Raw genomic sequence first — 24,881 nt, 5'->3', positions numbered from 1 at the left:
GAGCGACATGTTTATTATCAGCGTATAGATGCTCAGTATTATACAGAGCGACATGTTTATTATCAGTGTATAGATACTCATGATTATTATACAGAGCGACATGTTTATTATCAGTGTATAGGTACTCAGTATTAATATACAGAGCGACATGTTTATCAGTGTATAGATACTCAGTATTATTATACAGAGCAACATGTTTATTATCAGCGTATAGATACTCGGCATTATTATACAGAGCAACATTTCTATTATCAGCATATAGATACTCGGTATTATTATACAGAGCAATATGTTTTTTTTTTTGTTTTTTTTATTCTTTATTTTTGAATGTGCAGGTAGGTACATGACATTTCCATACGCCACAACAGCGTTCATATAAAGATTCACACAGGTTTGTTCGTGGCATTAGTATGTGCAAATTTTTTTATTTATTTTTTTTGAGCGTAAACAAAAACGATAAAACAGGTTGAACAATGGTTAACAGGTACTTCACTATAGTCTAGCATGCAAGTGAGTTGAAATGAAGTTACTATGTATTAACATCTTCCAAGTATGTGCTTTAACCTACAAGTCTGGGTAAAAAACAGTCGTTGCCGAGTGGTTAACGTTACATGTTTACAGTGCAGGCCACCTGACTGATGAATCATTCTTAGGAAACGTCAGGCTTGGGGACGTTACTAGCATAGGTTAATAGAGTAGGTTAGATCAGAGAGTACTATGTACTGTAGGACTGGAACAGTGTGATGGCGTGCTTAACTGGTGAGATAGGTGTATAACCATAAACAGGCTAAACGTGCTCGTCTGGTCCAGAGTCAGTGTTATATGCTGATTATAATATTAAGTTAGGTCGACTGGAATGTCGTCTTGCTTAGTATGCTGGGTTTTAAGACACCTGCTACACTGCCTCTCCGTAAAGGTAAGGAAACCTGCCGAAAACGTGTAGGTAGTCTGGGTCGAGCAACAACAGTCGAGTAGATCCGGCTAGTCCAGCTTTGGTATAGCAGGTTAGGCAGATTAAGAGGTTAACATTAGGCTAAGAACATGTCAAGACATATTACCAGTGTGCAAGCTTGTGTAGCCTGCCGTTCACAGTAAGTAGGTTCTATGGCTAGGCGTGTGTCTTAGGATGTGGAAGAGTTGGGTGATAATGCCGATTGATTTACGCCTCTGTGTGTCGCTATTGGTAGTTGGCTGGTCATCTAGGATATAGGGGGGGGAGGGTTTAAGGGGCTGATTTCAGGTTCCATTGGACCTCTGCTGCGGTGTATAGGTTCGTGGATATCAGCTGTTTGGGATCGAGTTAAGCACAAAAGTGATAATGAGCAAATCGAATAATAATAAAAAAAACAAAAAAACTACTTAAACATATCTAGCATTACAAACTTCGATAAGGAGTTGTCTATTGAGGCTAGATGCCGGAGAAAACACGCATGAGTCATTCGAAATAAGAGTAAGTCCATTGGGTGGTAGTGGGTTGATCGGCACAAATGGTGTCAGTCCTCAGGGCAGACAGTTTGTAAGTCTTCTTGTTCATCCTACGTCGGTCAGGCAAAGGCTTGGTGCCCCTATAGCATGTGGATAGTTCCTCAGTGGGGGAAGAGTCAAGTCGGAGAAAAAAGCACTCGCCGTTCTCTGTGTCCGTTAGGGGGTAATCCACTGTATGAACGGTGCAGTTCTTATAATCCAGGGAACTTTTGCGGCGGAAAAGTGAGGATCCTTATTTCACGGGAGGTGTCTTTGCTGGCTCAGTGATGGTACCGTTGGGGAGGTTCTTCTCGGGACAAATGTCTCGGAGGTGGCTGGATTCCATGTATGAGTGGCGTTGTGTCTAGTCGGTTGTTGCAGTGCATCGTGAGGAAGGCCCCAGACCGTTAGGTGTCTTCTTGCTTCTGTTAGGTCGGCTATCAGGTAAGAATCTTCCCCCTTAAGCACTTGTAGTTTATGGGGTTTGCGCCATTGGTACTTTATGCCGTGCATGCGGAGTAAGGCGGTGAGCGGTCTAAGGGATGCGCGCCATGCCATCGTACCTCTAGACTGGTCCGCATAGAAGGTGAGGGACATATCTTCGAAGATGTAAGGAGATTGATCCCTGAGGGCAGCCAGTAGTGCCGATTTGTCTTGGCGCTTCTGAAATGTAATTATCGTGTCCCGGGGTGCCGCCGCCGGGGCCGTCTTGGGTTTGGGTATGCAAAATGTGTTTTCAATGCACATACCTTTGGCTTGTTTTGTGGGGAGGATTGTGCTCACCAGGCGTCGTATGAGGTGGGGAATTTCGGCGTCGGAGATTGAGTCTGCAATTCCCCTTACTTTGAGGTTTTGGGCCCACCTCGTGTCTTCTATCGCCGCCATTTTCTGGTCTACTTGCAGGTGCTGGCGTTGTAAGGAGGCCACTTCTCGTTGTAGCGAGGTGAGTTGTTGGGTATAGCTCTTGGAGTCTCGTTCGACGGCGCTTAGCCGGTCTGACAGGCCCTGAATATCTTTTTTCATACCCGCCATGTCAGCCTGGAGGCCCAGTCGGAGCTCCTTCAGCAGCTCCCTCATCTCGGCCTTCGTGACCGGGGACGTATCCGATTGAATCCTAGGCTGCATCTGTGGTCGGGTAGTGGGTATGGTCACCTCTTCTTGGTCCGAGGTTAAGGCATCAGAGTTGGTGAGGTCATGCCCTCCGCCATAAGTCTCCAATAGTTGCGCCTGGCCGAGTCCCGTCCGATTTAAGTTTCTTGTTTTTCTTCCCCATTGCTCCCTTTATCGTCGGGGTAGGCAGTGAGGGTTTTTTGTCGATTTTGGGGGAGATATGCGTAGATTTAGGCAGTATATTGGCTTGTGCAGCACGGAGCTCGCTGAAGTTGCGACCGCTCGCTTCGGCTGTTGGCTCCGCCCCCCAGCAATATGTTTTTTATCAGTGTATAGATACTCAGTATTATTATACAGAGCAACATGTTTATTATCAGTGTATAGATACTCAGTATCATTATACAGAGCGACATGTTTATTATCAGTGTATAGATACTCAGTATCATTATACAGAGCGACATGTTTATTATCAGTGTATAGATACTCAGTATTATTATACAGAGCGACATGTCTATTATCAGCGTATAGATACTCAGGATTATTATACAGAGCGACATGTTTATTATCAGTGCATATTATTATGATATTTATAGAGCGCCGTCAAATTCTGCAGCGCTTTACAATAGGTGGACGAACAGACATGTAGTTGTAACCAGACAAGTTGGACACACAGGAACAGAGGGGTTGAGGGCCCTGTTCAATGAGCTTACATGCTAGAGGGAGTGGGGTAAAATGACACAAAAAGGTAAGGATAATATTACAGATACTCAGTATTATTATACAGAGCGACATGTTTATTATCAGTGTATAGATACTCGGTATTATACAGAGCGACATGTTTCTAATCAGTGTATAGATACTCAGTATTATTATACAGACTAGTGACTATATTCGTATGTGGATACTGTGGTGTATACCAGCAGTTCCCTCTAGGGGAACTTTGCACAATGCACAGTTTGTCCTTAACCAGCTCCTGTATATGTGTATTAATATATGTGGATATATATATATGTGTGTGTGTGTGTGTGTGTGATAAAAATATTGTCAGTTTTTATAAGTATGGTAAACAAAATATAATTGAAAGACATATTAATAATTTAAAGACATATTAACTCATTAACTCCCAGTACATTTCCACCAGCAGGTCAAACCAGGTATCTACTATAAAGAGTAGCAGATACTTGGCACAGCCTTCCAGAGGTAGGGGGGGGGGGATAACTGTGAAATTATGTCCTGCATGTGTTTAGAATAGAATATATGTGTAGCGGAGTGCAGTAGTATAATCCACGATCTCCGCTGGTATCACAGGTAAATCCACAGTCAGCGCTAGAAAACAAGGCAATATCCCAATCCTCCCAATAACCGGACAAAACACAGTCTGGGAGTCAACTAACTGGCTTTATTCACAGGCTTCCATATTTATACAGTTCCCCATGCAAGGGGTTTCCTTACAGATATTTCAGGGGATTTCGTCCATCAGGCATTACATTTCTCCCAACAGGCATTGCTGCATGAGAGGGATACTCCTACCAAAATGGACGATTAAGTGGATTATCCCCTCGTGCAGCAAAACCGACAATTCACATAAAAATCTGTAATTTACACAATATTCATCTCTTTCATACGAACAGCCATTCGGTAGATAGCTGGGGTCTGCGGGTACATTTAGTGAGAATACCGCTCAGATCCCAGCTAAACCAACCGAACGCCGCACGAAATACATTTAACCATCGAGTTCGGTTTGAAACTACCGAACACCGATGGGGAACATAATGCGATGTGAGCGAGACTCCCGAATGCTCTGGAAGTCCAGCGGTGTTCGTATCATCGAGTAGCCGTTTTCAGTTCCAGGTACTCGACGACCGAACACCGCTGAAGAGACAAAGGATCCAAGATGGCCGACCGCCGCATGGTCGGTAGTCGAACGGCGGCCACCTAGGAGAGCCTTTAATTACCGATTGCAACATTGTTGCAATCGGTTAACAAGCGCCACACGTCTCTAAGTGGGTGGGCTATCAGGTGGGCCCGTATTCGTTTCACGAACAGCCCGGTTAGCCGCTGTTCGTGAAATGAAGTATCTGGATGCTAGCTGCGTACGGCTGCTAACACACGAATCCCAATGGCCACATAAGACAGGCAAAATTACATACAGAATACAGCAGAGAATACAGACAACCCTTTGACATGAACAGTTCAGAAGGGGCTAGGTTTGCCACAATATGTGATATACACAGAATCATAAATGCAGATACGTGAGGCTTTATGGACTAAATCTAGTTTAGCAAAGCAAATTCATTAAAAAGGAGTATAAACAATTTTGCTAATAAAGGGGTTAATGCACACAAAATACTTGATTTCTTCGCAATCACCATGACACCGAATGGTCGTATTTCTTATCTATGTCTTTCTTATGTTTCTATGTTTCTATTATGTAAATATTGTCTATTTTTTCTAAGTATAGCAAACAATAATTTATTGTGACCGATTTCCTTTAACTCCCAGTATGTTTCTTTTAGGTGTATTTGTCAGAAGAGGTGAAAAGAACAGAAATACATGAAGCAAAGCTATGAAGAAATCTTTTAATAACAGAAGCAAGGAGTCCAACTCTAATAAATCAAGCATTTTCGCAGATACCTATATGTTCCCAAAGGAGACAGTAAACATAAACCCCAAACCTTTCTCATGTTCTGAATGTGGAAAATGTTTTGGGCAACATTCAACTCTTGTTACACATCAGAGAATTCACACAGGAGAGAAACCATTCTCATGTTCTGAATGCGGAAAATGTTTTATTCATCATTCAGACCTTGTCAGTCATCAGAGAACTCACACAGGAGAGAAACCCTTCTCATGTTCTGAATGTGGAAAATGTTTTGGGCAACATTCAAATCTTGTTAAACATCAGAGAATTCACACCGGAGAGAAACCCTTCTCATGTTCTGAATGTGGAAAGTGTTTTGGGCAACATTCAAATCTTGTTACACATCAGATAATTCACACCGGAGAGAAACCCTTCTCATGTTCTGAATGCGGAAAATGTTTTGGGACACATCAGGAACTTGTCCGTCATCAGAGAACTCACACAGGAGAGAAACCCTTCTCATGTTCTGAATGTGGAAAATGTTTTGGACACCATTCAAATCTTGTTATACATCAGAGAACTCACACAGGAGAGAAACCATTCTCATGTTCTGAATGCGGAAAATGTTTTATTCAACATTCAGACCTTGTCAGTCATCAGAGAACTCACACAGGAGAAAAACCATTCTCATGTTCTGAATGCGGAAAATGTTTTGGGTGGCATTCAGACCTTGTCCGTCATCAGAGAACTCACACAGGAGAGAAGCCCTTCTCATGTTCTGAATGTGGAAAATGTTTTGGGCGACATTCAACTCTTGTTACACATCAGAGAATTCACACAGGAGAGAAACCATTCTCATGTTCTGAATGCGGAAAATGTTTTGGACACCGTTCAAATCTTTTTACACATCAGAGAACTCACACCGGAGAGAAGCCTTTCTAATGTAGTAAATGTGGGGAATGTTTTTCCAGTAAATCAGAGCTTTAAATAAACAAAAGAACATAGAGGTAAAACAACTATAAAATGCACAGCATCCTGAGTTGAAGGATAAAAATAATAACTTATACTTAACAGTATCATGCAATGTGCAATAGTACAGGAATACGGTTTCTAAAAGAAAATAGATAAAACATACATAGTGTAATCTATTACAATACAATGGGTGTGTATATGGTTTCACTCACAAGTATGGAGCCGTGCCAGGCTCTATGTAAATAGCCTCAGGGTACCAGTACTGGCTTCGGTAGGTGTCCACAGGCAAGACAGGCAGAATAAATTTTAATTTATTTATTGGAAAATTAAAAGTTGGACATATAAAAATCAGTGGTCACTTCTTGTTCCGGGCGTAGTAATGACGTCAGCTCCGGCTCTTGTGTAACTGATCTTTCAAATAGGAAGTGCAGCAGTGTCCATATTGGAATTGGGTACATTTTCCCTTACCTGACGTGATGCAATATCTACAGTGTTCTATGGACTTAGAAACACTTAGATTAGGTATTACAGACATGTTAAAAAAAAAAAAAAGATAAAATAACCCATAAACCAATGCATCTCACACAGGTGAAGTGATTTTATAATGCATCAATGGATTAATATGGGAATAAAATATCTTGTATTGTGAATTATTTTTTTTTTCATGCTCACACAATAAATAGTAACTTTGATAGTAGCAGTCAATGTACATATAATGCATTGGTATTATGGCACCCTCATGCTATCTTCCTTAGATGCCTAACCTGCACCGCTAACTCTGCTCCACTTGGTTGCGGACTCACTGGCAACCCAGGATACATTGTGGTTGTGTGTTCTTGCTGTTAAAAAGTATACTAACTAGCCTGTTCCACTGGTAATACACTTAAATGAATATGGTTCCTTAGCATGACTTAAATTTGCATGATTCCAACCAAGACCTCAGCAAAGAGACATGACACATGCTTCTTACTGGTAACTTGTAGGATCACTATTTCTGAGTTACAGCTTTTATTAAAAAAAGTACAACACACACACGAAATGTTTTTACAAATTATTCATACCAATAAGAATATGAACTGGGATTGGAGACCAGAGTTCTGACTGAGGAATGTAAATTAGGTTAAGCTAATTATCCCCGGGGTTCTTTATTTTTATCCCAGGACACAATAACCTTGGACATTCCAAGAGAGGCTAGTTTCCCCAACCCCCATGTTAATACAAACTTCAAGCAAAAGTTATATTTTCTTATTTTATTTTTATGTTTTCTTAAAGTGCAACCTCTACATGATCCACAATAATAAAAGCCATTTTCTCTTTTGAACATAGTTAAAAGTTGTGGATTACATAGAAACATAGAAAAATCGAATGTGACGGCAGATAAGAACCATTCTGCCCAGTTTTCTAAATACTTTCATTAGTCCCTGGCATTATCTTATAGTTAGGATAACCTTATGCCTATCCCACGCATGCTTAAACTCCTTTACTGTGTTAACCTCTACCACTTCAGCTGGAAGGCTATTCCATGCACCCACTACCCTCTCAGTAAAGTAATACTTCCTGATATTATTTTTAAACCTTTGTCCCTCTAATTTTAGACTATGTCCTCTGGTTGTGGTAGTTTTTCTTCTTTTAAATATAGTCTCCTCCTTTACTGTGTTGATTCCCTTTATGTATTTAAATGTTTCTATCATATCCCCCTGTCTCGTCTTTCCACCAAGCTATACATGTTAAGATCCTTTAACCTTTCCTGGTAAGTTTTATCCTGCAATCCATGAACCAGTTTAGTAGCCCTTCTTTGAACTCTCTCTAAGGTATCAATATCCTTCTGAAGATATGGTCTCCAGTACTGTGTACAGTACTCCAAGTGAGGTTTTTCTAGTTTACTTAAATCATTTTGCCATTTGGCTTATCCCTCCTGGAACATCAACCCTGTTACATATCTTAGTATCATCCGCAAAAAGACACACCTTACCATCAAGACCTTCTGCAATATCACTAATAAAAATATTAAAGAGAATGGGTCCAAGTACAGATCCCTGAGGTACCCCACAGGTGACAAGCCCAAGCTTCGAATATACTCCATTGACTACAACCCTCTGTTGCCTGTCACTCAGCCACTGCCTTACCCATTCACCAATATTGGAATCCAAACTCAAAGATTGCAGTTTATTGATAAGCCTTCTATGTGCAACAGTGTCAAAAGCCTTAGTGAAATCTAGGTAAGCAATGTCTACTGCACCACCCTGATCTATAATTTTAGTTACCCAATCAAAAAAATCAATAAGATTAGTTTGGCATGATCTCCCTGAAGTAAACCCATGTTGTCTCTGATCTTGAAATCCATGTGTTTTTAGATGTTCAACAATCCTATCCTTTAACATGGTTTCCATCACTTTCCCCACTACTGAAGTAAGGCTTACTGGCCTATAGTTGCCCGACTCCTCCCTATTACCTTTCTTGTGAATGGGCACAACATTCGCTAACTTCCAATCTTCTGGGACTACTCCTGTTAACAATGATTGGTTAAATAAATCTGTTAATGGTTTTGCTAGTACACCACTAAGCTCTTTTAATAGCTTTGGGTGTATTCCATCAGGTCCCATTGACTTATTTGTCTTTACTTTTGACAGTTGAAATAGAACCTCTTCCTCTGTAAACTCACGTGTAATAAATGACTAATTTATCCTTTTTTTTTTAACAGAGGTCCCTTTCCTTCATTTTCAGCTGTAAATACCGAACAAAAATATTCATTGAGGCAGTCAGCTAGACCTTTATCCTCATCTACATACCTTCCTTCTTTTGTTTTTAATCTAACTAATCCTTGTTTTACTTTTCTTTTCTCATTTATGTATCTAAAAAAAGTTTTGTCCCCCTTTTTTACTGACTGTGCTATTTTCTCTTCTGTGTGTGATTTGGAAGCTCTTATAACTTGCTTAGCCTCTTTCTGCCTAATCTTATAGGTCATTCTGTCTTCCTCACTCTGGGTTTTTTATAATTACTAAATGCTAACTTTTTGTTTTTTACTATTTTGGCCACATCTGCGGAGTACCACAGTGGTTTCTTGAATTTTTTGCTTTTAGTGACAAGCCTAATGCAATTTTCTGTTGTCTTCAGTAGTGCAGCTTTTAAATAATCCCATTTCTTTTCGACTCCATTTAAGTTGCTCCAGTCTGATAATGACTCATTTACATATATTCTAATTTTAGAAAAGTCTGTTTTTCTAAAGTCTAAAACTTTTGTTTTTGTGTGGTGTGACTCAGTCACTGTTCTTATATTAAACCACACTGACTGATGATCACTGGATCCTAAACTTTCACCTACAGTAATATCTGATACCAAATCTCCATTTGTTAACACTAAATCTAGTATGGCCTCTTTACGAGTTGGCTCCTCAACGACTTGTTTTAGAGACAATCCCAGTAGGGAGTTTAGAATATGTGTGCTTCTGGCACAAGTAGCTATTTTTGTTTTCCAATTCACATCAGGAAGATTAACCCCTTAAGGACCAAACTTCTGGAATAAAAGGGAATCATGACATGTCACACATGTCATGTGTCCTTAAGGGGTTAAAGTCACCCATGGTGATAACTTCCCCCTTCATTGTCATTTTAGCTATTTCTTCAACTAGTAGATTATCTAACTCTTCAATTTGTCCTGGGGGCCTATAAATCACACCTACACAAATTACTGTGTGATTACCAAATTCTAACGTAACCCAAATGGACTCTATGTTCGTCTCACTAACCTTTATTAGGCTAGATTTTATGCTATCCTTCACATACAGGGCCAACCCTCCCCCTTTCTTGCCTTCCCTGTCTTTTCTATATAAAGAGTACCCTGGTATTGCTATGTCCCAGTCATTTTTTTTCATTATACCATGTCTCATTAACAGCGACTAAATCTACACTATCAGTTGCCATTATTGCCACAAGTTCATGGATCTTATTCCCTAAACTGTGAGCATTTGTAGACATGACTCTAAGCTTATCATTTTTTAACACACTTGCTACAGGCACCTTCTGTCCTTGTTTTGGGGGACAATTGGATTGATGTTTTATCACCCTTTTGCCCCCCCCCCTCCTAGTTTAAATACATCTTAGCAAAACCTCTGAACTGCTCACTGAGAACATTTGTTCCCTTTTGAGAAAGATGCAAACCATCTTTTTTGTACAGTTTATTTCCATTCCAACAGAGCTACCATGAGCAATAAAGCCAAATCCTTGCTCCCGACACCATTCACCAAGCCACAAGTTAAAGTCCCTAATACGCATCCGCCTGTCATTCTGAGTGTTATGCACAGGCAGAACTTCAGAGAATGACAGTGTGGAAGCAACCTGCCGTATATCATTGGCAAAAACACTAAAAACTTCCTTAACCTCTGAAACCTCATTGCAAGCCAAGTCATTTGTCCCTAAATGGACAAGTACATCCAATTCCCCTTCCTGCTTTGCTTGCTTAACAATATTACAGATACGTCTCCTGTCTCTGTGAGCAGTAGCTCCGGGAAGACACCTCACAAGACCACCATTGTCCATCTCCATTCTTTTCTTTCTCTAAAAAACTCGAAGTTAAAACAGGAACCAATGAGTCGCTTTTAAGTTTTTTAAATGATCTTAACCTAAATAGTTGGAACATTAAATTAACATATGAGATTAGTCCCCAAAGAGTAATTTTTTTTAGATTTATGTATCTATGTTGAGGAGAACCAGATTAAAAGCAAAACTTTTTTTAAATTGGTAGATGTAAATAGTTGTATTAATTTAAAGAGTTGTCATTTTAGACCATGGTTGACAAATATACCTAAAGGACAATTTTTAAGGATAAAGCGTAACTGTACAGAAACTCAACAATATGAAGAACAAACACAAATTTTAATAAATCAATTAGTGGAAAAGGGGTATAATCAAAATGTGCTAAAATGTTTAAAGGAAGAAGTAGGACAAGAAGCAAGGGAAAATATTTTGAAATATAAAGAAAAAGAACAAAAGGAGGATAATTTTATTATACCTATTTTTAATTATAGTTCAAACAGCAACCAATTACAAAAAATAATCAGGAGAAAAGCAGTATTTAGGAGTTAAACCTAAAGTCATTTTTAGAGGAACAAGGAGTTTTAAACAGGTTTTAACTTCGAGTTTTTTAGAGAAAGAAAAGAATCAACAACTTTTTTTTTTTAATTCTTTATTTTCTTTGTGCAAAGGTGAAACATGTGGTTTGTCACTGCCACAACAGCAGGTGCAACCCGGTGATGTACATACGATTACATATGGCAATAGAGATAAACATTGCACATTTTTTTTTTTTAAAGATAAGTTAGCAAACAGGTTTAAGTCTAAATCGTTAACAAATGAGAGATATGCATATATGTTCAGTCGATGTTCGCCTTATCAGCAATAATGAGATTTGCACACATTTTGAAATGAGAAGATATTGTTGTAAGTTAATTTTCACACGGGTACGCTATTTTGCTTTAGTCGTTACTAAGAGTTTAACGTGCACAATTTTAAGGAGGAAAGCATGCTAGTTAGGCATAAAAGTCATGAGGTCTTAAAGCTTAATTAAATAGTTGTATCAAGTGATTAACATTAGATAGGTAACAGTTAACCCTACTATATCAATTTTGCTAGCATATATGTGTTGTGATATTCTGATATGCAGTGCACTATGATTCCAGGGGTTAGTAAGTATGATTATGGCTAGCAGGTTTATGATTATCGCTGCCTAGTGACTATACAGTACTTTACTTTATTTGATGCATTAAACTTAAGTATAGATTTAAGCATACGATGCCAAAGATACAATAGTGCTTAGTTTTTGTCATTGGGTGAGACACAAAATCCGGTTGGTTAGATAAGCAAGTATAGCTCGTGGAGCCTAACTGCTAAGTAGCATGTTATTAGGGTCACCTCAAAGTAAGGAAAATTAAAATGAAGAAAAATAGAAAAGTAGCAAAAGTATAACGCTCGCTTAACCTCCCTGGCGGTATGATTATGTCAGGAATTTTGTACCAAAAGCGGTACCATTTTTTTGCATGGAAATTTGGTGTTATGTATTGTAGGCCAGTAATTACATTCTTAAACCTGACCAAAAGTACTCTCAGATGTGATAAAGTTCGAAACATAAAATCATGAATTATAATCTAATAAATAATATAATTTTATTCAATAATGTTATAAATAATGAAATTTGTCAAACAAAGAAAATTCAGTAAACATCCTGGGTGTGGTAAATTTTGAAACATGGGACTGCACATAGACCGACATCACAATCAGGGCAATGGAATCTGGTTTCCTTTCGGATTTTATTTCCATTGCTATCTCGCTTTGAGCAGCAAACTACGCACATCCTTGTAGGTGCTGCCTTTTTTGCGGTTGGCGGGATGTAATCCATAAAGTGACGACCAGTCAGGCGTTCTGGGTTGACAACGTCAACAGCACGACGTCCAGATCTGTTCATGGCCACTGATGCCGTTTGGTAGTTCACAAAAATCCGCTCCGCCACCTTCCAGATAAAGTCAGAATGAACAAGAGGCATGTCACTCTTTCCTCTGTGCAGTATATAGGCATTCCAGAGGCATTGTTCCAGTAGATGCCTGAAGATTTTTTTGTAATATTTTTTTTGTTGTTTCCGCAAAGCCGGATAAAATGTCATCGCCTGATCAGCTCTATCGACTCCTCCCATGGTGTTGTTTTAGTCAATCACAAGTTGTGGCTTCATGACATCTTTCCCACCTCTTGTGTGGACCATGGCAGTGGAGGTGTTATGCACTGTACTCATTAGGCATACGTCTTTTTTGTCACGCCAACGCATTGCCATCATCTTTCCTTTCTGCCAGGCAACCATTTCTCCTGTTTTCAGTTTTTTCTTGGCAAACATAGATGGCAGGTCACGTCGGTTGGCCCTAACGGTTCCATATCCATCAGTCTTGTGTTTTATCAGAAACTCGTACAGCTCAGGCGATGTGTAAAAGTTGTCCGTTGTCACACAATACCCCTGATTCAGCAATGGCTCAAGCAGTGTAAGGACTGATGACGTTGCCATCCCATAGCCGCTGTACCTGGGGTTGAATTGTGTTCCTTTACCGGTGTATATGACGGAATTCCATATATAGCCAGTGGCAGACTCGCAGAGCATATAGGATTTTATTCCAAACCGTGCTCTCTTGGATGCGATGTATTGAATCCAGCTGAGGCGTCCCTTGTAAGCCATCAGACTTTCATCAATGCTGATGTCTCTATCTGGCACATAGGCCTGCTGGAAATTTTTTAGAATCATTTGGTATACTTCCCAGATCTTCTTGAGTTTTGGCGCTGGATGTGTGGCTTCGTCAAATTCCTCGTTGTTGGTGAAGTGCAAATTCTTCATTATGAGGGAAAATCGGTACTCGGACATGATGGTGCCAAAAAATGGGGTTGCCAGCCATTTATTGGTAGTCCAGTACCATTTCTGCTGGGGTTTCCCCACCACCCCCTGAAGAAGTATTAGCCCCAGAAACTTCCAGATGTCCTCTTTAGTCACCGGTTTCCATTTTCTGTTCCTGGAAAACTTGCTATGCAGAGTAGCTGATTGCTGCTCGTTGTAGCGATTTGTCTCCGTGACAATCTTTTCAATGACGTCATCTGTGAGAAATAATTTTAGGTATGCCAAAGGATCATTGTGCTCAACGTCTACCTTCATCCCAGGTGATCCAGTAAACGGAAATCTTGGCGGCGGTACCTCATCCATACCGCAATCAATAAGGCACCAAGTGCGCACATCACTGAGCTCGGGTGCAGAATCGTCGCTGTCGCCACTTCTCTGGTCACTGTCAGAGTCGGATGACGAATCTTGCCACGAATCGCTATCGCAGTCGCTCAATTCTGCGAGGGGCTCTGTGTCGCTGCCGCTGTCACTCATCTGATCCAAACCCGCTTTGGAGATGCTAAAGTGACGCTTTGATGCCATGGTAAAAAATTTATTTTATGGGCAGAAATTACAGCAAAAAGGGCAGGCAGGGCAGTGTAGGATGATCTGAGGTGATACTGTGTCAAATCTGAGGTGATACAATGTAATCTGACAGGATTTCACTGTATCACCTAACTTTGTGTGTGTGTCACTTTTATACTTTTATGCATTTGAATTACCTGCCCAGTTCCGCCCCCATGAGCCTCTGCGGCTCACAGAGGCGGATCCAGGAGGGCAGATGGAGGCATCCGCCGGGGCTCTCACCGGCAATCACAGCGGGGACATCGCTGGATCGCAAGGAGAAGGTAAGGAGACTCGGAGTTATCTACCCCGAGCGTGACTCGGGGTTACCGCTTCTGGCAGCGAAAATTAACCCCGAGTCACGCTCGGGAATACCGCTAGGGAGGTTAACTCTGGGCTAGGCTATGCTTAGTTGGACTCAGTATGCAATCTGCGGGCTACGGATATTACCCCCCTGTGATCCCCGGTGCGAGCAGTCCAGAGAACAGAGTCAAGCAACATATATAGATGCCAGCCGGCATTCATGGGAGTTCGATTAGGGCATATGTAGCTGTGCAGCAATGGGCGGTTTGCCCGATGTTGAGTCCAGATCGCGTTGGGGTCAGCCGATGCCCTGTTGCGGCCTGATGGATGCCCCCCATGTCGGCATTTGCTGCTTAAGTATACTCCGCGGTGCTAGGGAGCGTAGAGCTCCAGAGCCCTGTGGGGGGGTGTTGAGTGCCTCCCAATCCGTGCGTCTGGCAGGGTTATCCTGTCCTGGGCTGGGTATCTGGGGTGTCTGCCAGGCACTTTGTTGGTGCAGGGTTGAGAGAGTTACTGAGTTGGAGGTTGGTCGGGAGCACCGGTGGGTCCTCTTCTGAAGCTTGAGGCCATGAGTGCCATTATGCAAGGGTTCCGGCGCCGGTTCCCGTCCTGGTGAGTGTCGGCTTTGTCTCCGTCGTGGGCTCGCTCGGGAAATGCGGGGTGGGGTCCCCTGCAGTTGGCGTCGGGTGGCCGGGCGGATCCACGCCATCGCCTCCTTCAACGCTAGCATGTAGCTCCTTCGTCGGGCTTTATGCATCGCCCAGAGGTAAGTGCTTATCCATTCTACGAACTCCCACATGTGTTTGGGTGGCTGAAAGGACAGTCGCGTGGACCTGGGCCGCGGCTGAGCCGCCATTTTGGTTAGGCCCTGGTCGTCTCGTTTGGCTGAGGGTTTTGATGATCGGTCAGGCGTTGTGATGGGGGTAATCGTCCCCAGCGAGGACCGGGATGTCCCCCGCCGGTCCAGAGGGGGGGGTAGCAGGGCTGCAGTGCGCTCTTGATTGTGAGCTCTTCCCGGGCCGGGAGATCGGCCGCCTCCCCTGGGTTTCAGGCTTTGCTCGGGTATAGGCCGCATGGCTGGTACAGGTATGTTGGCGGTGCACCGGGGCCGGACTGGTATCGATTGGTTTGTCATAATGCCAAGCATCCGTTCCCGGTCCCCCTGTGCTGCTAGTTCGGGTATAGCCTTCGATTTTAGCTTGTTCATGCCTGTCGTTACAGGAGCTCTCAGAATATGCAACCAGCCATCTTGGCTGTCAGGCCCCGCCCCCAGAATCAACAACTTTTAACTATGTTCAAAAGAGAAAATGTTTTTTATTATTGTGGATCATGTAAATTGGTTGCACTTTAAGAAAACATAAAAAATAAAAATGTTACCAAGTTTGATTCATTTTATAACAAAAAATCTTATGATATTAAATCTTTTTTAACCTGCAACTCCAAAAATGTAACCTATATGATAATCTGTCCCTGTGGATATCAGTATATAGGTAGAACATCTAGACCACTCAAAATAAGAATTAGGGAACATAGTTATAATATTAACAGAAAATACAACCTGCATAATGTGTCAAAATACTTTTTAGAAGTCCATGGTGGCAGTACACAAGGTTTTGAATTTATGGAAATAGAAACAGTCAAAGTGCATTGGAGGGGAGGAGATATAGAGAACCTCCTAAATAAAACTGAAATGAAATGGATTTTTAATATGCAAACTCTGTCCCCATATGGTTTGAATGTAGACTTTGAGGTGAATTCATATATATAAATGTTTTAAGAAACATTTTTAAACTGTTCCAAAAAAAAAAATTTTTTTAACCCCTTAAGGACACATGACATGTGTGACATGTCATGATTCCCTTTTATTCCAGAAGTTTGGTCCTTAAGGGGTTAAACTGTCCCTTTTAATTATTTTAGAATACATGTCCAAAGATTTAAACTGAATAGGGTTTTTTTTATATTTAGTATTTATATGTATTTTCTAGTTAATTTCCTCCAATTTAATAGTATTCCTCTTCTATTTATTCCTTTTTCCCTTTTAGAAGTGTTTTTTAACAAATATTTCATTCTTGTGTATGCTTAAATATCATTTTTAACAAGAACTGGCAAACTATGTATTGAAAAGACATTTAAAGATGGCGCCCGTAATACTTCCGGTTTACGGCGCCGGAATGACGTCATGACGTGTGGGACACGTTGGGCAACCGATAATGACGAAAGCGGAAGTAAGAACATCCGGATATCGTGGAAAAGAGCGCCAAACTCTTTAGAATATAAACAGAAGCACTGGAGATGAACAAACAACACCACTTGAAAAAGGCTTCCTTGCCGAAACGCGTCGTGGTACACTGTATGGACAATCCTTTTATTTGTATTTGAGTTTTAAAATCTTTGTTTTTATATCAAATAAACAACAACAAGTTTTATTTTGATCCTGTGTCCTGGAATAATTGTAAAGTTTACATCCAGAGGAAACTCATCTTAAGACGTCCAGCTTAAAAGATCTTCATCTCCATTACAAGTTCATAGTCTGAGTCAGCTTGTATAAGTGACTCAGAAGCATGTGAGTATAACCAGTATTTTATGGTCAATATTTGTATTTTAAACAATATTACCCTATGTTTCTTTTTATGTCTTGTTGTTTTTAGATATATACCCAAGACAGTACTGGTAAAAAGTCTAACTAAATAACTTTATCTTTATGTGTACGCCTCCTAATTGCATACTTAGACAAATTTTTACATCAAGCCTGTGTTGCCACAACAGCAGTCACACACATAATATCATTGTACATTTCCTAACATGGCAAGTAGAGGGTCTGCACAATTTTATAATATGGAGCAGTAATGGTAGGCGTAGTATAGTTTTTAAAGTATATGACATAGGCACCTGCTTGGTCTATATATGCTTACAGTTATGCCATGCTAACAAGAGAAAGAAAAAGTGATGGTCGCTTAACAGAACTAAAACATTGCAAAATATAAGAGATGAACCTTAAACCTTTGTCCCTCTAATTTAAGACTGTCATCTTGTTGTGGTAGTTTTTCTTCTTTTAAATAAAGTCTCCTCCTTTACTGTGTTGATTCCCTTTATGTATTTAAATGTTTCTATCATATCCCCCCTGTCTCGTCTTTCCACCAAGCTATACATGTTAAGATCCTTTAACCTTTCCTGGTAAGTTTTATCCTGCAATCCATGAACCAGTTTAGTAGCCCTTCTCTGAACTCTCTCTAAGGTATCAATATCCTTCTGAAGATACGGTCTCCAGTATTGCGTACAATACTCCAAGTGAGGTCTCACCAGTGTTCTGTACAATGGCATGAGCACTTCCCTCTTTCTACTGATAATACCTCTCCCTATACAAACAAGCATTCTGCTAGCATTTCCTGCTGCTCTTTTACATTGTCTGCCTACCTTTAAGTCCTCAGAAATAATCACCCCTAAATCCCTTTCCTCAGATGTTGAGGTTAGGACTCTATCAAATATTCTGTACTCTGCCCTTGGGTTTTTACGTTCAAGATGCATTATCTTGCACTTATCCACATTAAATGTCAGTTGCCACAACTCTGACCATTTTTCTAGTTTACTTAAATCATTAGCCATTTGGCTTATCCCTCCTGGAACATCAACCCTGTTACATATCTTAGTATCATCAGCAAAAATACATACCTTACCATCCAAGACCTTCTGCAATATCACTAATAAAAATAATAAAGAGAATGGGTCCAAGTACAGATCCCTGAGGTACCCCATTGGTGACAAGCCCAAGCTTCGAATATACTCCATTGACTACAACCCTCTGTTGCCTGTCACTCAGCCACTGCCTTACCCATTCAACAATATTGGAATCCAAACATAAAGATTGCAGTTTATTGATAAGCCTTCTATGTGCAACAGTGTCAAAAGCCTTACTGAAATCTAGGTAAGCAATGTCTACTGCACCATCCTGATCTATAATTTTAGTTAACCAATCAAAAAAATCAATGATTAGTTTGGCATGATCTCCCTGAAGTAAACCCATGTTGTCTCTGATCTTGAAATCCATGTGTTTTTAGATGTTCAACAATCCTATCCTTTAACATGGTTTCCATCACTTTCCCCACTACTGAAGTAAGGCTTACTGGCCTATAGTTGCCCGACTCCTCCCTATTACCGTTCTTGTGAATGGGCACAACATTCGCCAACTTCCTATCTTCTGGGACTACTCCTGTTATCAATGATTGGTTAAATAAATCTGTTAATGGTTTTGCTAGTACACCACTAAGCTCTTTTAATAGCTTTGGGTGTATTCCATCAGGTCCCATTGACTAATTTGTCTTTACTTTTGACAGTTGAAATAGAACCTCTTCCCCTGTAAACTCACGTGTAATAAATGACTCATTTATCCTTTTTCTTAACTGAGGTCCCTTTCCTTCATTTTCATCTGTAAATACCGAACAAAAATATTCATTGAGGCAGTCACCTAGACCTTTATCCTCTTTACATACCTCCCTTCTTTTGTTTTTAATCTAACTAATCCTTGTTTTACTTTTCTTTTCTCATTTATTTATCTAAAAAAAGTTTTGTCCCCCTTTTTTACTGACTGTGCTATTTTCTCTTCTGTGTGTGATTTGGAAGCTCTTATAACTTGCTTAGCCTCTTTCTGCCTAATCTTATAGATCATTCTGTCTTCCTCACTCTGTTTTTTTTTTATAATTACTAAATGCTAACTTTTTGTGTTTTACTATTTTGGCCACATCTGCGGAGTACCACAGTGGTTTCTTGAATTTTTTGCTTTTACTGACAAGCCTAATGCAATTTTCTGTTGCCTTCAGTAGTGCAACTTTTAAATAATCCCATTTCTCTTGGGCGCCATTTAAATTGCTCCAGTCTGATAATGACTCCTTTACACATACTCTAATTTTAGAAAAGTCTGCTTTTCTAAAGTCTAAAACTTTTGTGTTTGTGTGGTGTGACTCAGTCACTGTTCTTATATTAAACCACACTGATTGATGATCACTGGATCCTAAACTTTCACCTACAGTAATATCGGATACCAAATCTAGTATGGCCTCTTTACGAGTTGGCTCCTCAATGACTTGTTTTAGAGACAATCCCAGCAGGGAGTTTAGAATATGTGTGCTCCTGGCACAAGCAGTTATTTTTGTTTCCCAATTCACATCAGGAAGATTAAAGTCACCCATGATGATAACTTCCCCCTTCATTGTCATTTTAGCTATTTCCTCAACTAGTATCTAACTCTTCAATTTGTCCTGGGGGGCCTATAAATCACACCTACACGAATTACTGTGTGATTACCAAATTCTAACGTAACCCAAACGGACTCTATGTTCACCTCACTAACTTTTATTAGGCTAGATTTTATGCTATCCTTCAAGGGACACTATAGTCACCTGAACAACTTTTGCTTAATGAAGCAGTTTGGGTGTATAGAACATGCCCCTGCAGCCTCACTGCTAAGTCCTCTGCCATTTAGGAGTTAAATCCCTTTGTTTATGAACCCTAGTCACACCTCCCTGTATGTGACTTGCACAGCCTTCCATAAACACTTCCTGTAAAGAGAGCCATATTTAGGCTTTCTTTATTGCAAGTTCTGTTTAATTAAGATTTTCTTATCCCCTGCTATGTTAATAGCTTGCTAGACCCTGCAAGAGCCTCCTGTATGTGATTAAAGTTCAATTTAGAGATTGAGATACAATTATTGAAGGTAAATTACATCTGTTTGAAAGTGAAACCAGTTTTTCTTTTTCATGCAGGCTCTGTCAATCATAGCCAGGGGAGGTGTGGGTAGGGCTGCATAAACAGAAACAAAGTGATTTAACTCCTAAATGACAGTGAATTAAGCAGTGAAATTGCAGGGGAATGATCTATACACTAATACTGCTTTATTTAGCTAAAGTAATTTAGGTGACTATAGTGTTCCTTTAACATACAGGGCCACCCTCCCCCTTTCTTGCCTTCCCTGTCTTTTCTATCTAAACAGTACCCTGGTATTGCTATGTCCCAGTCATTTTTCTCATTATACCATGTCTCAGTAACAGCGACTAAATCTACACTATCAGTTGCCATTATTGCCACAAGTTCATGGATCTTATTCCCTAAACTGCGAGCATTTGTAGACATGACTCTAAGCTTATCATTTTTTAACACACTTTCTACAGGCACCTTCTATCCTTGTTTTGGGGGACAATTGGATTGATGTTTTATCACCCTTTTGCCCCCCCCCCCTCCTTTTTTAAATACATCCTAGCAAAACCTCTGATCTGCTCACTGAGAACATTTGTTCCCTTTTGAGAAAGATGCAAACCATCTTTTTTGTACAGTTTATTTCCATTCCAAACAGAGCTACCATGAGAAATAAAGCCAAATCCTTGCTCCCGACACCATTCACCAAGCCACAAGTTAAAGTCCCTAATACGCATCCGCCAGTCGTTCTGAGTGTTATGCACAGGCAGAACTTCAGAGAATGTCAGTGTGGAAGCAACCTGCGTATATCATTGGCAAAAACACTAAAAACTTCCTTAACCTCTGAAACCTCATTGCAAACCAAGTCATTTGTCCCTAGATGGACAAGTACATCCAATTCCCCTTCCTGCTTTGCTCGCTTAACAATATTACAGATACGTCTCCTGTCTCTGTGAGCAGTAGCTCCGGGAAGAAACCTCACAAGACCACCATTGTCCATCTCCACACCTCTTTTGATGGAATCCCCCAACAACAGCTGCTTTCTATTAGGCCTCACCATAGTCTCCAAGCCTCCTCCACAACATCACTAGCCTCAGTGCCTCTCTCCACAACATCACTAGCCTCAGTGCCTCTCTCCACAACATCACTAGCCTCAGTGCCTCTCTCCACAACACCACTAGCCTCAGTGCCTCTCTCCACAACACCACTAGCCTCAGTGCCTCTCTCCACAACACCACTAGCCTCAGTGCCTCTCTCCACAACACCACTAGCCTCAGTGCCTCTCTCCACAACACCACTAGCCTCAGTGCCTCTCTCCACAACACCACTAGCCTCAGTGCCTCTCTCCACAACACCACTAGCCTCAGTGCCTCTCTCCACAACACCACTAGCCTCAGTGCCTCTCTCCACAACACCATTACACTCTGAAAGTGCAGAAAATTAATTATGTAGAGCAACAGACTTTGCAATATGCCTTTTATCCACAACTCTAAGTCTACCAGATCCTACAGTGATCCATCTGCCATTCCTATTATGTCTCTGCGGCAGTGGCTTTGCAGCAGTTCCAGCCTGAGTTTGTTTACCAGATAATTTACAAATCTCAGACTTCAAAAATACAATCTCCTGCCGCAAGATAGAGAACTGTCTACAGATTAGACAACAACCAAACCTCCAAAAAGTGGAACGTGAAACAAATGCATAACAACTATTACACTGAACTAAGTCTGCCATTCCAACGAGGTGAATATTTTAAATCAAAACAAATTTTAACATTTTATTTATCCTCCTGAATAACTTAGATTACCTCCAGGTTATCTCCAGAATATCTCCAACCACACACACTTAGAAGCAACACTCTCCAGAATATCTCCAACCACACACACTTAGACGCAACACTCTCCAGAATATCTCCAACCACACACACTTAGAAGCAACACTTAGATGAAGCAACCAAGCTATATTAGCCACGCTAATGACAACAACCCTTATATACTCCTAAAATCACCACCCACTAGGAATGTTTAACACCTGGGTAGGCCTCTGCTTATTTGCAACAATAGCTAATTTAAACAGCAATCAATAGCAAGTAGCTAACTAATCAAATCAAATGCCTTATAATTACCAACAGGAAATCAAACCTTGTGCAATCAATAACCTTTTTCAACAGATGAATCTTACCTTTAACAGTAAAAAAGAAAACTCTTAGCACAAATCTTAGACAGTTGAAGCTTCTGTAAAACTCTCCAAAATATCTCCAACCACACACTTAGAAGCAACACTTAGATGAAGCAACCAAGCTATGGTTTTATTAAATCGTTTTCCTGGCACTGCAGGTCTCCTCCCAACCCCCCATCTCATGTTGCTGAAGGGGGGAAAACCCCTTCGGTGACTTACCTGAGACCACCACTGATGTCCCTCGATGGTTTAGGGTCTGCCCACACTCCTCCCCTACCGCTGTCATCCGGCAGGGGAGACCGATGCGCGGCCGGCGGCGCATTAGACATCCCCATAGGAAAGCATTGAACATTCTTTCAATGCTTTCCTATGGGGATTTTAGCGATGTTGGAGGTCCTCACATAGCTGTGCTATAAACCAGGAAGTGCCCTCTAGTGGCTGTCTAGTAGACAGCCACTAGAGGAGCAGTTAACCCTGCAATGTAAATATTGCAGTTTATGAAAACTGCAATATTTGCAGTTGCAGGGTTAAGGGTAGTGGGAGTTGGCACCCAGACCACTCCAATGGGCAGAAGTGGACTGGGTGCCTGTAGTGTCCCTTTAAGCTAGATAACTGAAGAAGCTGGCATGAGGTCCCCATCTACTAAGTGATAAGTGATTTACCAATTATCAACAAAACAGCTGTGAGGAGATTTACTTTGCAGATTATAGGCAGAATTAACCTCCGAGTTGCTCCTTCACATCACAAGAGAGATACCTAGTCAATTGCATATCATGAGAAGCATAGTGTTGTAAATATACTGCAAATAGTGGCTGTAACGGACCATTTCACTCACCAGAGGTTAAAAACCTTTTAGGCGATATTCCCCTTTCCAGATGCACAGGCAGCTACTGTAAGCACCAATCTCCCAAACTGCAACTACACGAATCCTCCAACTCCCGACCAGGAAACACACGAACCCGGGAAACAGCCGAACAGGAAAAGCATACAATCAGCTTACACTCCTGGCAATCGGCATACAATCTAAATTCCCCAATAACGAGACGACACTTCGGTTTGGGGGTTAAGCAGAATCTGGTTTACTGGGGCTACTTGCTCGGCTTTTATGCAGGTCTCCCACCTGGTGGGCACTCCCCTAGGGTACCAGATGGGAAACTGGGAAACATATTGAACATTGACCAATCACAGACATACACCTTTAAACACTCCCACAATGCATCACAATCCCTCCCCTTTGCCCTGGAGATAATTGGGAAGTAATCCAATTATCTCCAAGGACAGAGGCAAAACTCCATTAACCACATGTTAGTAAAAATACATAAAATTACATACGGTTACATTTAACACATAAAACATACACATCCTACATATCCCCAGATAGCTTAGATCTGAGCGCACATTATTACCGAATGGCGCTCAGATCACATACATACAGTTCAATCGCCATGGAGCCAAAGTCTTTCCCATAGCCTTTCGTTACACGAATAGGCTCCATGGCATGGCTATCTGTGGTGATGCTGTTCATACGGTTAAACTACTGAATGAACAGTCCGTCGGTTCCACTACCGAATGGAGAGGTAAGGAGGCTGGCGGCTCAGCGGTGTTCGCGCAATTAAGTGTCCATTTTCAGTTCCATAGTTTGGGCGCTAAACACCGCTGGCCGTTCGGGAGTTAAAATGACCGCTGCCACGTGTTTGGAAAATGAACAAAGGCCACCCAGCGTTCATCAATTAAGCTGCGGTTAATTGACGGCACACTCCAGTTCCCATGTGGTCTATCATTCGGTACTTTGTTCGGTAGATTGAATCTACCAAACACCCCGGCAGAAAGGCACGAATAAACCTTTCAGCAGGGAAAATAACAGGTTTTAACTGCAGGGTCATAGTCTAAAGGGAGCAGGCGAGCAACCAGGCTTCTCCAGTGCACAGTGGCGAGGTTGGTTCCGCCACAGTGTCCACTAGATTGACATATATTTGGTTGCATTAAAATGATGAAAACAAAATTAAATTAAAGGTAGGCAGCAGTGAATTAATGATAAGGATGTCACTGGTGGGTGGTCTACTATCCTACTTTTGTTGAGCCAAACTGTAGAAGGCATGCATCTAGTGAAAGTTTGACTTAAGAAGACTTCACTCTACTCCCTATGCCATGACACAGATCACCCGATTCCCTCGCTCCCTGCATATTGAAGGTCCAGTCAGACAACTCTTCTGGCCCCAGGTCTCGAAATGGGCCCATGTGCGGATCCCACTTCTACGGCTGCTCCTGGCGTCATAAACGACATTGCCCCTGGAGGCAGTGGATTTGGATTGAGGGTGTTGGTAATTCCTTCTGGGATGTGCGAGTTCCCCTTGTGGCCATCAACTGCCTGGTACCTGGGCAAGCACGGTGCACTCAAGACTTCCACTTCTGTCTTCTCAGGTCCGTATGCACAGTGGTTGTCTTTGGAGCTGAGCCAGACTCAAGATGCCGGTTTGCTGGAGGTGAGTAGTGTGAGTGCTCTGTTTCTTCTCCCCACCATTGCCCATTCACTTGTTAAGCTTCGTCCAGAAATTCAGGAATATTGCATCCAGTCGCCTCGTAGTTATCTCTAGCGGGCTTTGAGTGGTGGGTGTCTGCGGTGCGT

At 41.3% G+C, this 24,881-nt stretch overlaps 1 protein-coding gene across 1 annotated transcript in view; it reads left to right on the top strand.

Moving 5' to 3' along the window:
• Positions 1-24,881, top strand: part of LOC134601620 (zinc finger protein 208-like) — a 634,640-nt gene that overhangs the window by 243,949 nt on the left and 365,810 nt on the right. The window contains 1 exon segment of the mRNA XM_063446140.1: positions 5,232-6,116. Coding sequence (XP_063302210.1) covers positions 5,232-6,116 — 885 coding nt within the window.

Source organism: Pelobates fuscus, chromosome 1 (assembly GCF_036172605.1).
Source record: "Pelobates fuscus isolate aPelFus1 chromosome 1, aPelFus1.pri, whole genome shotgun sequence".
Classification (NCBI taxonomy): Eukaryota; Metazoa; Chordata; class Amphibia; order Anura; family Pelobatidae; genus Pelobates; species Pelobates fuscus.
The sequence above is the reverse complement of the archived record's forward strand: the minus strand, read 5'-3'. Positions and strand labels throughout refer to the sequence as shown.